Raw genomic sequence first — 18,078 nt, 5'->3', positions numbered from 1 at the left:
ACACAGACACGCATGCATATCCATAAACAACACTCATACCATTCAAACATGCACGCACCAAACATTCATTTTAAAAGATCACACACACTCATTCTTTCACACACACACGCACGCACGCACATCCATTAACAACACTCATAACACTCAAACATGCACGCGTGCACCAAGCATTCATTTTTAAATATCACACACACACTTACCTTCTGCCTCCAGGTCCCAGGAGGGTTGGGACTGCTGCCTTCCCTCATTGGCTGACCTTAGGTGGGACTGCTGCCTTCCCTCATTGGCTGACCTTAGGTCAGCCAATGAGGGAAGGCAGCAGTCCCAGCCTCGTCACAGAGTGGGATGGGGTCAGTGAGATTGCTGACCCCACCCCACTCTGTGACGAGGTGTCACTGATTGACAATCGCCCTGGGCACTTCAGGGCTTAAACCTGAAGCGCCCAGGGAGAGTGTCAATTGGTGATGCTTTCCTCGTCACCCAGGGGAGGGCCTCGAGGCACCTTTGCTGAGCCAAGGAGGTCACACCCATAGGAGCTGTGACTTCCTCAGCCCAGCAAAGTTCAGCTCAGGCAGCCAGTAGTCTGCGCAAATCGCGCATTTCTGCTCCTGGCTGCCTGAGCTGAACATGGAGAGTGTCTGTCAGGCTGACCATTGCTCAGCCTGACAGACACTCTTCATGAGGGGCAAAAGGTGGGGGGACGTGGCCCCTCCGCCCTAAAGGACGGGCCGCCACTGGTTCATATAATAGAATTTTCTCACATGTGCAACAGTTCCTTCTCTTTCTCCCTATGTCATCATGTGGAAAGCTGTTCATCAAGGATCTAAGATACCATAGAGTGTACTTCCCAGCTGCCACCTCCTGCCTCAAATAGCCTCATGAGCCTGGTATCCGCCCCATCCCCACAGTACCTGAGAACGCTGGTGGTAGGGTGGGCTCACGGATGGCATTCAGGAGCGGAGTGTATGGGCTCGCTGAGGATTCTGACATGGTTCAGGCTGGATCCACGCTGATGCAGAGAAGCCACTGTTCAGGGAACAAGTTTAGGACAGAGGATTAAATCACATGTTTCATAGAGACAAGTAGCATAGCCGACCTCACAGATCTGATCCAGTTCTCACTCTTCCCCTTCCCAGGTCCAGATCATTCCTCATCCCCGGCCCCGCTAAGGCTCCGAGTTTCCACAACACTGGCCTTGTCTGCTTCAATGGAATGTTCTTTACTGGCCTCATACACTTCAATGAAGTCTCTCTCATCCGTACATTACTGGCCCCATACACGTCAATAGAGTCTCACTCATCCATGCATTACTGGCCTCATACACGTCAATGGAGTCTCACTCATCCATAAATTACTGGCCTCATACACGTCAATAGGGTCTCACTCATCCATACATTACTGACCTCATACACGTCAATGGAGTCTCACTCATCCATACACTACTGGCCTCATACACTTCAGTGGAGTCTCTCTCATCCATACATTACTGGCCTCATACACGTCAATGGAGTCTCACTCATCCATACATTACTGGTCTCATACACTTCAGTGGAGTCTCTCTCATCCATACATTACTGGTCTCATACACGTCAATGGAGTCTCATTGATCTATACGTTACTAGCCACATACAAGTCAATGGAGTCTCTCTCATCCATACATTACTGGTCTCATACACGTCAACGGAGTCTCACTCATCCATACATTACTGACCTCATACATGTCAATGGAGTCTCTCTCATCCATACATTACTAGTCTCATACGCGCCAATGGAGTCTCACTCATCCCTACATTACTGGCCTCATAAACGTCAATGGAGTCTCACTCATCAATACATCACAGGTCTCATACACATCAATGGAGTCTCTCTCATCCATACATTACTGGCCTCATACACGTCAATGGAGTCTCACTCATCCATACATTACAGGCCTCATACACGTCAATGGAGTCTCACTCACTCATCCATACATTACTGGTCTCATACACGTCAATGGAGTCTCACTCATCCATACATTACTGGTCTCATACACTTCAATGGAGTCTCACTCATCCATACATTACTGGCCTCATACACGTCAATGGAGTCTCACTCATCCATACATTACTGGCCTCACACACTTCAATGGAGTCTCTCTCATCCATGCATTACTGGTCTCATACACGTCAATGGAGTCCCTCTCATTCATACATTACTGGCCTCATACACTTCAATGGAGTCTCACTCATCCATACATTACTGGCCTCTTACACGTCAATGGAGTCTCACTCATTCATTCATTACTGGTCTCATACACGTCAATGGAGTCTCACTCATCCATACATTACTGGCCTCATACATGTCAATGGAGTCTCTCTCATCCATACATTACTGGCCTCATACACGTCAATGGAGTCTCACTCATCCATACATTACTGGCCTCATACACTTCAATGGAGTCTCACTCACTCATCCATACATTACTGGTCTCATACACGTCAATGGAGTCTCACTCATCCATACATTACTGGTCTCATACACGTCAATGGAGTCTCACTCATCCATACATTACTGGCCTCATACACATCAATGGAGTCTCTCTCATCCATACATTACTGGTCTCATACACATCAATGGAGTCCCTCTCATTCATACATTACTGGCCTCATACACTTCAATGGAGTCTCACTCATTCATACATTACTGGTCTCATACACGTCAATGGAGTCTCACTCATCCATACATTACTGGCCTCATACACGCCAATGGAGTCTCTCTCATCCATACATTACTGGCCTCATACACGTCAATGGAGTCTCACTCATCCATACATTACTGGCCTCATACACGTCAATGGAGTCGCTCTCATCCATACATTACTGGCCTCATACACGTCAATGGAGTCTCACTCATCCATACATTACTGGCCTCATACACGTCAATGGAGTCTCACTCACTCATCCATACATTACTGGTCTCATACACTTCAATGGAGTCTCACTCATCCATACATTACTTGCCTCATACACGTCAATGGAGTCTCTCTCATCCATACATTACTGGTCTCATACACGTCAATGGAGTCCCTCTCATTCATACATTACTGGCCTCATACACGTCAATGTAGTCTCACTAATCCATTTGTTACTGGTCCCATACACGTCAATCTAGTCTCACTCATCCATACATTACTGGTCTCATACACGTCAATGGAGTCTCACTCATCCATACATTACTGGTCTCATACACGTCAATGGAGTCTCACTCATCCATACATTACTGCCCTCATACACGTCAATGGAGTCTCACTCATCCATACATTACTGGTCTCATACACGTCAATGGAGTCTCACTCATCCCTACATTACTGGCCTCATACACGTCAATGGAGTCTCACTCATCAATAGATCACAGGTCTCATACACGTTAATGGAGTCCCTCTCATTCATACATTACTGGCCTCATACACTTCAATGGAGTCTCACTCATTCATACATTACTGGTCTCATACACGTCAATGGAGTCTCACTCATCCATACATTACTGGCCTCATACACGTCAATGGAGTCTCTCTCATCCATACATTACTGGCCTCATACACGTCAATGGAGTCTCACTCATCCATACATTACTGGCCTCATACACGTCAATGGAGTCTCACTCACTCATCCATACATTACTGGTCTCATACACTTCAATGGAGTCTCACTCATCCATACATTACTTGCCTCATACACGTCAATGGAGTCTCTCTCATCCATACATTACTGGTCTCATACACGTCAATGGAGTCCCTCTCATTCATACATTACTGGCCTCATACACGTCAATGTAGTCTCACTCATCCATTTGTTACTGGTCCCATACACGTCAATCTAGTCTCACTCATCCATACATTACTGGTCTCATACACGTTAATGGAGTCTCTCTCATCCATACATTACTGGCCTCATACACGTCAATGGAGTCTCACTCATCTATACATTACTGGCCTCATACACGTCAATGGAGTCTCACTCACTCATCCATACATTACTGGTCTCATACACGTCAATGGAGTCTCACTCATCCATACATTACTGGTCTCATACACTTAAATGGAGTCTCACTCATCCATACATTACTGGCCTCATACACGTCAATGGAGTCTCACTCATCCATACATTACTGGCCTCATACACTTCAATGGAGTCTCTCTCATCCATACATTACTGGTCTCATACACGTCAATGGAGTCCCTCTCATTCATACATTACTGGCCTCATACATGTCAATAGAGTCTCACTCATCCATTCATTAATGGTCTCATACACGTCAATCTAGTCTCACTCATCCATACATTACTGGTCTAAAACACTTCAATGGAGCCTCTCATTCATGCATTACGGGTCTCATACACGTCAACGGAGTATCTCTCATTCATGCATTACTGGTCTCATACACTTCAACTGAGTCTCTCTCTCATCCACATATTACTGGTCTCACACTTCAATGGAGTCTCTCTCACTCATGCATTACTGGCCTCATACACGTCAATGGAGTCTCACTCATCCATACATTACTGGTCTCATACACGTCAATGGAATCTCTCATCCATACATTACTGGTCTCATACACTTCAATGGAGTCTCTCTCATTCTTGCATTACTGGTCTCATACACATCAATGGAGTCTCATCCATACATTACTGGTCTCATACACGTCAATCTAGTCTCACTCATCCATAGATTACTGGTCTCATACACGTCAATCTAGTCTCACTCATCCATAGATTACTGGTCTCATACACGTCAACGGAGCCTCACTCATCCATACATTACTAGTCTCATACACTTCAATGGAGTCTCTCATCCATACATTGCTGGTCTCATACACTTCAGTGGAGTCTCTCTCATCCATACATTACTGGCCTCATACATGTCAATGGAGTCTCTCTCATCCATACATTACTGGCCTCATACATGTCAATGGAGTCTCACTCATCCATACATTACTGGCCTCATACACGTCAATGGAGTCTCACTCACTCATCCATACATTACTGGTCTCATACACGTCAATGGAGTCTCTCTCATTCTTGCATTACTGGTCTCATACACATCAATGGAGTCTCATCCATACATTACTGGTCTCATACACGTCAATCTAGTCTCACTCATCCATAGATTACTGGTCTCATACACGTCAACGGAGCCTCACTCATCCATACATTACTAGTCTCATACACTTCAATGGAGTCTCTCATCCATACATTGCTGGTCTCATACACTTCAGTGGAGTCTCTCTCATCCATACATTACTGGCCTCATACATGTCAATGGAGTCTCTCTCATCCATACATTACTGGCCTCATACATGTCAATGGAGTCTCACTCATCCATACATTACTGGCCTCATACACGTCAATGGAGTCTCACTCACTCATCCATACATTACTGCCCTCATACACGTCAATGGAGTCTCACTCATCCATACATTACTGGTCTCATACACGTCAATGGAGTCTCACTCATCCCTACATTACTGGCCTCATACACGTCAATGGAGTCTCACTCATCAATAGATCACAGGTCTCATACACGTTAATGGAGTCTCTCTCATCCATACATTACTGGCCTCATACACGTCAATGGAGTCTCACTCATCTATACATTACTGGCCTCATACACGTCAATGGAGTCTCACTCACTCATCCATACATTACTGGTCTCATACACGTCAATGGAGTCTCACTCATCCATACATTACTGGTCTCATACACGTCAATGGAGTCTCACTCATCCATACATTACTGGCCTCATACACTTCAATGGAGTCCCTCTCATTCATACATTACTGGCCTCATACACTTCAATGGAGTCTCACTCATTCATACATTACTGGTCTCATACACGTCAATGGAGTCTCACTCATCCATACATTACTGGCCTCATACACGTCAATGGAGTCTCTCTCATCCATACATTACTGGCCTCATACACGTCAATGGAGTCTCACTCATCCATACATTACTGGCCTCATACACGTCAATGGAGTATCACTCACTCATCCATACATTACTGGTCTCATACACTTCAATGGAGTCTCACTCATCCATACATTACTTGCCTCATACACGTCAATGGAGTCTCTCTCATCCATACATTACTGGTCTCATACACGTCAATGGAGTCCCTCTCATTCATACATTACTGGCCTCATACACATCAATGTAGTCTCACTCATCCATTTGTTACTGGTCCCATACACGTCAATCTAGTCTCACTCATCCATACATTACTGGTCTCATACACGTCAATGGAGTCTCACTCATCCATACATTACTGGTCTCATACATGTCAATGGAGTCTCACTCATCCATACATTACTGCCCTCATACACGTCAATGGAGTCTCACTCATCCATACATTACTGGCCTCATACACGTCAATGGAGTCTCACTCATCAATAGATCACAGGTCTCATACACGTTAATGGAGTCTCTCTCATCCATACATTACTGGCCTCATACACGTCAATGGAGTCTCACTCATCTATACATTACTGGCCTCATACACGTCAATGGAGTCTCACTCACTCATCCATACATTACTGGTCTCATACACGTCAATGGAGTCTCACTCATCCATACATTACTGGTCTCATACACTTAAATGGAGTCTCACTCATCCATACATTACTGGCCTCATACACGTCAATGGAGTCTCACTCATCCATACATTACTGGCCTCATACACTTCAATGGAGTCTTTCTCATCCATACATTACTGGTCTCATACACGTCAATGGAGTCCCTCTCATTCATACATTACTGGCCTCATACATGTCAATAGAGTCTCACTCATCCATTCATTAATGGTCTCATACACGTCAATCTAGTCTCACTCATCCATACATTACTGGTCTCATACACATCAATGGAGTCTCACTCATCCATACATTACTGGTCTAAAACACTTCAATGGAGCCTCTCATTCATGCATTACGGGTCTCATACACGTCAACGGAGTATCTCTCATTCATGCATTACTGGTCTCATACACTTCAACTGAGTCTCTCTCTCATCCACATATTACTGGTCTCACACTTCAATGGAGTCTCTCTCACTCATGCATTACTGGCCTCATACACGTCAATGGAGTCTCACTCATCCATACATTACTGGTCTCATACACGTCAATGGAATCTCTCATCCATACATTACTGGTCTCATACACTTCAATGGAGTCTCTCTCATTCTTGCATTACTGGTCTCATACACATCAATGGAGTCTCATCCATACATTACTGGTCTCATACACGTCAATCTAGTCTCACTCATCCATAGATTACTGGTCTCATACACGTCAACGGAGCCTCACTCATCCATACATTACTAGTCTCATACACTTCAATGGAGTCTCTCATCCATACATTGCTGGTCTCATACACTTCAGTGGAGTCTCTCTCATCCATACATTACTGGCCTCATACATGTCAATGGAGTCTCTCTCATCCATACATTACTGGCCTCATACATGTCAATGGAGTCTCACTCATCCATACATTACTGGCCTCATACACGTCAATGGAGTCTCACTCACTCATCCATACATTACTGGTCTCATACACGTCAATGGAGTCTCTCTCATTCTTGCATTACTGGTCTCATACACATCAATGGAGTCTCATCCATACATTACTGGTCTCATACACGTCAATCTAGTCTCACTCATCCATACATTACTGGGTCTCATACACGTCAACGGAGCCTCACTCATCCATACATTACTAGTCTCATACACTTCAATGGAGTCTCTCTCATCCATACATTGCTGGTCTCATACACTTCAGTGGAGTCTCTCTCATCCATACATTACTGGCCTCATACACGTCAACGGAGTCTCACTCATCCACACATTACTGGTCTCATACACGTCAACAAAGTCTCTCTTATTCATACATTACTGGTCTCATACATGTCAATAGAGTCTCTCTCATCCATACATTACTAGCCTCATACACGTCAAAAGAGTCTCACTCATCCATACATTACCGGTCTCATACACGTCAATGGAGTCTCACTCATTCATACATAACTGGTCTCATACACGTCAATGGAGTCTCACTCATCCATACATTACTGCCCTCATACACGTCAATGGAGTCTCACTCATCCATACATTACTGACCTCATACACGTCAATGGAGTCTCACTCATCCATACACTACTGGCCTCATACACGTCAATGGAGTCTCACTCATCCATACATTACTGGCCTCATACACGTCAATGGAGTCTCACTCATCTATACATTACTGGCCTCATACACGTCAATGGAGTCTCACTCACTCATCCATACCTTACTGGTCTCATACACGTCAATGGAGTCTCACTCATCCATACATTACTGGTCTCATACACTTAAATGGAGTCTCACTCATCCATACATTACTGGCCTCATACACGTCAATGGAGTCTCACTCATCCATACATTACTGGCCTCATACACTTCAATGGAGTCTCTCTCATCCATACATTACTGGCCTCATACACTTCAATGGAGTCTCTCTCATCCATACATTACTGGTCTCATACACGTCAATGGAGTCCCTCTCATTCATACATTACTGGCCTCATACATGTCAATAGAGTCTCACTCATCCATTCATTAATGGTCTCATACACGTCAATCTAGTCTCACTCATCCATACATTACTGGTCTAAAACACTTCAATGGAGCCTCTCATTCATGCATTACGGGTCTCATACACGTCAACGGAGTATCTCTCATTCATGCATTACTGGTCTCATACACCTCAACTGAGTCTCTCTCTCATCCACATATTACTGGTCTCACACTTCAATGGAGTCTCTCTCGCTCATGCATTACTGGCCTCATACACGTCAATGGAGTCTCACTCATCCATACATTACTGGTCTCATACACGTCAATGGAATCTCTCATCCATACATTACTGGTCTCATACACTTCAATGGAGTCTCTCTCATTCTTGCATTACTGGTCTCATACACATCAATGGAGTCTCATCCATACATTACTGGTCTCATACACGTCAATCTAGTCTCACTCATCCATAGATTACTGGTCTCATACACGTCAATCTAGTCTCACTCATCCATAGATTACTGGTCTCATACACGTCAACGGAGCCTCACTCATCCATACATTACTAGTCTCATACACTTCAATGGAGTCTCTCATCCATACATTGCTGGTCTCATACACTTCAGTGGAGTCTCTCTCATCCATACATTACTGGCCTCATACATGTCAATGGAGTCTCTCTCATCCATACATTACTGGCCTCATACATGTCAATGGAGTCTCACTCATCCATACATTACTGGCCTCATACACGTCAATGGAGTCTCACTCACTCATCCATACATTACTGGTCTCATACACGTCAATGGAGTCTCTCTCATTCTTGCATTACTGGTCTCATACACATCAATGGAGTCTCATCCATACATTACTGGTCTCATACACGTCAATCTAGTCTCACTCATCCATAGATTACTGGTCTCATACACGTCAACGGAGCCTCACTCATCCATACATTACTAGTCTCATACACTTCAATGGAGTCTCTCATCCATACATTGCTGGTCTCATACACTTCAGTGGAGTCTCTCTCATCCATACATTACTGGCCTCATACATGTCAATGGAGTCTCTCTCATCCATACATTACTGGCCTCATACATGTCAATGGAGTCTCACTCATCCATACATTACTGGCCTCATACACGTCAATGGAGTCTCACTCACTCATCCATACATTACTGCCCTCATACACGTCAATGGAGTCTCACTCATCCATACATTACTGGTCTCATACACGTCAATGGAGTCTCACTCATCCCTACATTACTGGCCTCATACACGTCAATGGAGTCTCACTCATCAATAGATCACAGGTCTCATACACGTTAATGGAGTCTCTCTCATCCATACATTACTGGCCTCATACACGTCAATGGAGTCTCACTCATCTATACATTACTGGCCTCATACACGTCAATGGAGTCTCACTCACTCATCCATACATTACTGGTCTCATACACGTCAATGGAGTCTCACTCATCCATACATTACTGGTCTCATACACGTCAATGGAGTCTCACTCATCCATACATTACTGGCCTCATACACTTCAATGGAGTCCCTCTCATTCATACATTACTGGCCTCATACACTTCAATGGAGTCTCACTCATTCATACATTACTGGTCTCATACACGTCAATGGAGTCTCACTCATCCATACATTACTGGCCTCATACACGTCAATGGAGTCTCTCTCATCCATACATTACTGGCCTCATACACGTCAATGGAGTCTCACTCATCCATACATTACTGGCCTCATACACGTCAATGGAGTCTCACTCACTCATCCATACATTACTGGTCTCATACACTTCAATGGAGTCTCACTCATCCATACATTACTTGCCTCATACACGTCAATGGAGTCTCTCTCATCCATACATTACTGTCTCATACACGTCAATGGAGTCCCTCTCATTCATACATTACTGGCCTCATACACATCAATGTAGTCTCACTCATCCATTTGTTACTGGTCCCATACACGTCAATCTAGTCTCACTCATCCATACATTACTGGTCTCATACACGTCAATGGAGTCTCACTCATCCATACATTACTGGTCTCATACACGTCAATGGAGTCTCACTCATCCATACATTACTGCCCTCATACACGTCAATGGAGTCTCACTCATCCATACATTACTGGCCTCATACACGTCAATGGAGTCTCACTCATCAATAGATCACAGGTCTCATACACGTTAATGGAGTCTCTCTCATCCATACATTACTGGCCTCATACACGTCAATGGAGTCTCACTCATCTATACATTACTGGCCTCATACACGTCAATGGAGTCTCACTCACTCATCCATACATTACTGGTCTCATACACGTCAATGGAGTCTCACTCATCCATACATTACTGGTCTCATACACTTAAATGGAGTCTCACTCATCCATACATTACTGGCCTCATACACGTCAATGGAGTCTCACTCATCCATACATTACTGGCCTCATACACTTCAATGGAGTCTCTCTCATCCATACATTACTGGTCTCATACACGTCAATGGAGTCCCTCTCATTCATACATTACTGGCCTCATACATGTCAATAGAGTCTCACTTATCCATTCATTAATGTCTCATACACGTCAATCTAGTCTCACTCATCCATACATTACTGGTCTCATACACATCAATGGAGTCTCACTCATCCATACATTACTGGTCTAAAACACTTCAATGGAGCCTCTCATTCATGCATTACGGGTCTCATACACGTCAACGGAGTATCTCTCATTCATGCATTACTGGTCTCATACACTTCAACTGAGTCTCTCTCTCATCCACATATTACTGGTCTCACACTTCAATGGAGTCTCTCTCACTCATGCATTACTGGCCTCATACACGTCAATGGAGTCTCACTCATCCATACATTACTGGTCTCATACACGTCAATGGAATCTCTCATCCATACATTACTGGTCTCATACACTTCAATGGAGTCTCTCTCATTCTTGCATTACTGGTCTCATACACATCAATGGAGTCTCATCCATACATTACTGGTCTCATACACGTCAATCTAGTCTCACTCATCCATAGATTACTGGTCTCATACACGTCAACGGAGCCTCACTCATCCATACATTACTAGTCTCATACACTTCAATGGAGTCTCTCATCCATACATTGCTGGTCTCATACACTTCAGTGGAGTCTCTCTCATCCATACATTACTGGCCTCATACATGTCAATGGAGTCTCTCTCATCCATACATTACTGGCCTCATACATGTCAATGGAGTCTCACTCATCCATACATTACTGGCCTCATACACGTCAATGGAGTCTCACTCACTCATCCATACATTACTGGTCTCATACACGTCAATGGAGTCTCTCTCATTCTTGCATTACTGGTCTCATACACATCAATGGAGTCTCATCCATACATTACTGGTCTCATACACGTCAATCTAGTCTCACTCATCCATACATTACTGGGTCTCATACACGTCAACGGAGCCTCACTCATCCATACATTACTAGTCTCATACACTTCAATGGAGTCTCTCTCATCCATACATTGCTGGTCTCATACACTTCAGTGGAGTCTCTCTCATCCATACATTACTGGCCTCATACACGTCAACGGAGTCTCACTCATCCACACATTACTGGTCTCATACACGTCAACAAAGTCTCTCTTATTCATACATTACTGGTCTCATACATGTCAATAGAGTCTCTCTCATCCATACATTACTAGCCTCATACACGTCAAAAGAGTCTCACTCATCCATACATTACCGGTCTCCTACACGTCAATGGAGTCTCACTCATTCATACATAACGGGTCTCATACACGTCAACGGAGTATCTCTCATTCATGCATTACTGGTCTCATACACTTCAACTGAGTCTCTCTCTCATCCACATATTACTGGTCTCACACTTCAATGGAGTCTCTCTCACTCATGCATTACTGGCCTCATACACGTCAATGGAGTCTCACTCATCCATACATTACTGGTCTCATACACGTCAATGGAATCTCTCATCCATACATTACTGGTCTCATACACTTCAATGGAGTCTCTCTCATTCTTGCATTACTGGTCTCATACACATCAATGGAGTCTCATCCATACATTACTGGTCTCATACACGTCAATCTAGTCTCACTCATCCATAGATTACTGGTCTCATACACGTCAATCTAGTCTCACTCATCCATAGATTACTGGTCTCATACACGTCAACGGAGCCTCACTCATCCATACATTACTAGTCTCATACACTTCAATGGAGTCTCTCATCCATACATTGCTGGTCTCATACACTTCAGTGGAGTCTCTCTCATCCATACATTACTGGCCTCATACATGTCAATGGAGTCTCTCTCATCCATACATTACTGGCCTCATACATGTCAATGGAGTCTCACTCATCCATACATTACTGGCCTCATACACGTCAATGGAGTCTCACTCACTCATCCATACATTACTGGTCTCATACACGTCAATGGAGTCTCTCTCATTCTTGCATTACTGGTCTCATACACATCAATGGAGTCTCATCCATACATTACTGGTCTCATACACGTCAATCTAGTCTCACTCATCCATAGATTACTGGTCTCATACACGTCAACGGAGCCTCACTCATCCATACATTACTAGTCTCATACACTTCAATGGAGTCTCTCATCCATACATTGCTGGTCTCATACACTTCAGTGGAGTCTCTCTCATCCATACATTACTGGCCTCATACATGTCAATGGAGTCTCTCTCATCCATACATTACTGGCCTCATACATGTCAATGGAGTCTCACTCATCCATACATTACTGGCCTCATACACGTCAATGGAGTCTCACTCACTCATCCATACATTACTGCCCTCATACACGTCAATGGAGTCTCACTCATCCATACATTACTGGTCTCATACACGTCAATGGAGTCTCACTCATCCCTACATTACTGGCCTCATACACGTCAATGGAGTCTCACTCATCAATAGATCACAGGTCTCATACACGTTAATGGAGTCTCTCTCATCCATACATTACTGGCCTCATACACGTCAATGGAGTCTCACTCATCTATACATTACTGGCCTCATACACGTCAATGGAGTCTCACTCACTCATCCATACATTACTGGTCTCATACACGTCAATGGAGTCTCACTCATCCATACATTACTGGTCTCATACACGTCAATGGAGTCTCACTCATCCATACATTACTGGCCTCATACACTTCAATGGAGTCCCTCTCATTCATACATTACTGGCCTCATACACTTCAATGGAGTCTCACTCATTCATACATTACTGGTCTCATACACGTCAATGGAGTCTCACTCATCCATACATTACTGGCCTCATACACGTCAATGGAGTCTCTCTCATCCATACATTACTGGCCTCATACACGTCAATGGAGTCTCACTCATCCATACATTACTGGCCTCATACACGTCAATGGAGTATCACTCACTCATCCATACATTACTGGTCTCATACACTTCAATGGAGTCTCACTCATCCATACATTACTTGCCTCATACACGTCAATGGAGTCTCTCTCATCCATACATTACTGGTCTCATACACGTCAATGGAGTCCCTCTCATTCATACATTACTGGCCTCATACACATCAATGTAGTCTCACTCATCCATTTGTTACTGGTCCCATACACGTCAATCTAGTCTCACTCATCCATACATTACTGGTCTCATACACGTCAATGGAGTCTCACTCATCCATACATTACTGGTCTCATACATGTCAATGGAGTCTCACTCATCCATACATTACTGCCCTCATACACGTCAATGGAGTCTCACTCATCCATACATTACTGGCCTCATACACGTCAATGGAGTCTCACTCATCAATAGATCACAGGTCTCATACACGTTAATGGAGTCTCTCTCATCCATACATTACTGGCCTCATACACGTCAATGGAGTCTCACTCATCTATACATTACTGGCCTCATACACGTCAATGGAGTCTCACTCACTCATCCATACATTACTGGTCTCATACACGTCAATGGAGTCTCACTCATCCATACATTACTGGTCTCATACACTTAAATGGAGTCTCACTCATCCATACATTACTGGCCTCATACACGTCAATGGAGTCTCACTCATCCATACATTACTGGCCTCATACACTTCAATGGAGTCTTTCTCATCCATACATTACTGGTCTCATACACGTCAATGGAGTCCCTCTCATTCATACATTACTGGCCTCATACATGTCAATAGAGTCTCACTCATCCATTCATTAATGGTCTCATACACGTCAATCTAGTCTCACTCATCCATACATTACTGGTCTCATACACATCAATGGAGTCTCACTCATCCATACATTACTGGTCTAAAACACTTCAATGGAGCCTCTCATTCATGCATTACGGGTCTCATACACGTCAACGGAGTATCTCTCATTCATGCATTACTGGTCTCATACACTTCAACTGAGTCTCTCTCTCATCCACATATTACTGGTCTCACACTTCAATGGAGTCTCTCTCACTCATGCATTACTGGCCTCATACACGTCAATGGAGTCTCACTCATCCATACATTACTGGTCTCATACACGTCAATGGAATCTCTCATCCATACATTACTGGTCTCATACACTTCAATGGAGTCTCTCTCATTCTTGCATTACTGGTCTCATACACATCAATGGAGTCTCATCCATACATTACTGGTCTCATACACGTCAATCTAGTCTCACTCATCCATAGATTACTGGTCTCATACACGTCAACGGAGCCTCACTCATCCATACATTACTAGTCTCATACACTTCAATGGAGTCTCTCATCCATACATTGCTCGTCTCATACACTTCAGTGGAGTCTCTCTCATCCATACATTACTGGCCTCATACATGTCAATGGAGTCTCTCTCATCCATACATTACTGGCCTCATACATGTCAATGGAGTCTCACTCATCCATACATTACTGGCCTCATACACGTCAATGGAGTCTCACTCACTCATCCATACATTACTGGTCTCATACACGTCAATGGAGTCTCTCTCATTCTTGCATTACTGGTCTCATACACATCAATGGAGTCTCATCCATACATTACTGGTCTCATACACGTCAATCTAGTCTCACTCATCCATACATTACTGGGTCTCATACACGTCAACGGAGCCTCACTCATCCATACATTACTAGTCTCATACACTTCAATGGAGTCTCTCTCATCCATACATTGCTGGTCTCATACACTTCAGTGGAGTCTCTCTCATCCATACATTACTGGCCTCATACACGTCAACGGAGTCTCACTCATCCACACATTACTGGTCTCATACACGTCAACAAAGTCTCTCTTATTCATACATTACTGGTCTCATACATGTCAATAGAGTCTCTCTCATCCATACATTACTAGCCTCATACACGTCAAAAGAGTCTCACTCATCCATACATTACCGGTCTCATACACGTCAATGGAGTCTCACTCATTCATACATAACTGGTCTCATACACGTCAATGGAGTCTCACTCATCCATACATTACTGCCCTCATACACGTCAATGGAGTCTCACTCATCCATACATTACTGACCTCATACACGTCAATGGAGTCTCACTCATCCATACACTACTGGCCTCATACACGTCAATGGAGTCTCACTCATCCATACATTACTGGCCTCATACACGTCAATGGAGTCTCACTCATCTATACATTACTGGCCTCATACACGTCAATGGAGTCTCACTCACTCATCCATACCTTACTGGTCTCATACACGTCAATGGAGTCTCACTCATCCATACATTACTGGTCTCATACACTTAAATGGAGTCTCACTCATCCATACATTACTGGCCTCATACACGTCAATGGAGTCTCACTCATCCATACATTACTGGCCTCATACACTTCAATGGAGTCTCTCTCATCCATACATTACTGGCCTCATACACTTCAATGGAGTCTCTCTCATCCATACATTACTGGTCTCATACACGTCAATGGAGTCCCTCTCATTCATACATTACTGGCCTCATACATGTCAATAGAGTCTCACTCATCCATTCATTAATGGTCTCATACACGTCAATCTAGTCTCACTCATCCATACATTACTGGTCTAAAACACTTCAATGGAGCCTCTCATTCATGCATTACGGGTCTCATACATGTCAACGGAGTATCTCTCATTCATGCATTACTGGTCTCATACACCTCAACTGAGTCTCTCTCTCATCCACATATTACTGGTCTCACACTTCAATGGAGTCTCTCTCGCTCATGCATTACTGGCCTCATACACGTCAATGGAGTCTCACTCATCCATACATTACTGGTCTCATACACGTCAATGGAATCTCTCATCCATACATTACTGGTCTCATACACTTCAATGGAGTCTCTCTCATTCTTGCATTACTGGTCTCATACACATCAATGGAGTCTCATCCATACATTACTGGTCTCATACACGTCAATCTAGTCTCACTCATCCATAGATTACTGGTCTCATACACGTCAATCTAGTCTCACTCATCCATAGATTACTGGTCTCATACACGTCAACGGAGCCTCACTCATCCATACATTACTAGTCTCATACACTTCAATGGAGTCTCTCATCCATACATTGCTGGTCTCATACACTTCAGTGGAGTCTCTCTCATCCATACATTACTGGCCTCATACATGTCAATGGAGTCTCTCTCATCCATACATTACTGGCCTCATACATGTCAATGGAGTCTCACTCATCCATACATTACTGGCCTCATACACGTCAATGGAGTCTCACTCACTCATCCATACATTACTGGTCTCATACACGTCAATGGAGTCTCTCTCATTCTTGCATTACTGGTCTCATACACATCAATGGAGTCTCATCCATACATTACTGGTCTCATACACGTCAATCTAGTCTCACTCATCCATAGATTACTGGTCTCATACACGTCAACGGAGCCTCACTCATCCATACATTACTAGTCTCATACACTTCAATGGAGTCTCTCATCCATACATTGCTGGTCTCATACACTTCAGTGGAGTCTCTCTCATCCATACATTACTGGCCTCATACATGTCAATGGAGTCTCTCTCATCCATACATTACTGGCCTCATACATGTCAATGGAGTCTCACTCATCCATACATTACTGGCCTCATACACGTCAATGGAGTCTCACTCACTCATCCATACATTACTGCCCTCATACACGTCAATGGAGTCTCACTCATCCATACATTACTGGTCTCATACACGTCAATGGAGTCTCACTCATCCCTACATTACTGGCCTCATACACGTCAATGGAGTCTCACTCATCAATAGATCACAGGTCTCATACACGTTAATGGAGTCTCTCTCATCCATACATTACTGGCCTCATACACGTCAATGGAGTCTCACTCATCTATACATTACTGGCCTCATACACGTCAATGGAGTCTCACTCACTCATCCATA

General features: G+C 43.8%; 1 protein-coding gene across 3 annotated transcripts in view; it reads right to left on the bottom strand.

Moving 5' to 3' along the window:
* Positions 1-18,078, bottom strand: part of LOC138267989 (transmembrane protein 272-like) — a 77,074-nt gene that overhangs the window by 34,764 nt on the left and 24,232 nt on the right. For all 3 annotated transcript variants that reach the window (XM_069217289.1, XM_069217291.1, XM_069217292.1), the window contains exon 2: positions 912-1,026. In XM_069217289.1, the coding sequence (XP_069073390.1) occupies positions 912-990 (79 nt within the window). In that variant the 5' untranslated portion in view covers positions 991-1,026. The remainder of the gene's footprint in view (positions 1-911; positions 1,027-18,078) is intronic.

Source organism: Pleurodeles waltl, chromosome 12, assembly GCF_031143425.1.
Source record: "Pleurodeles waltl isolate 20211129_DDA chromosome 12, aPleWal1.hap1.20221129, whole genome shotgun sequence".
NCBI classification, from domain to species: Eukaryota; Metazoa; Chordata; class Amphibia; order Caudata; family Salamandridae; genus Pleurodeles; species Pleurodeles waltl.
Note: the sequence above shows the minus strand (reverse complement) of the source record. Positions and strands in the feature narration are given on the sequence as shown.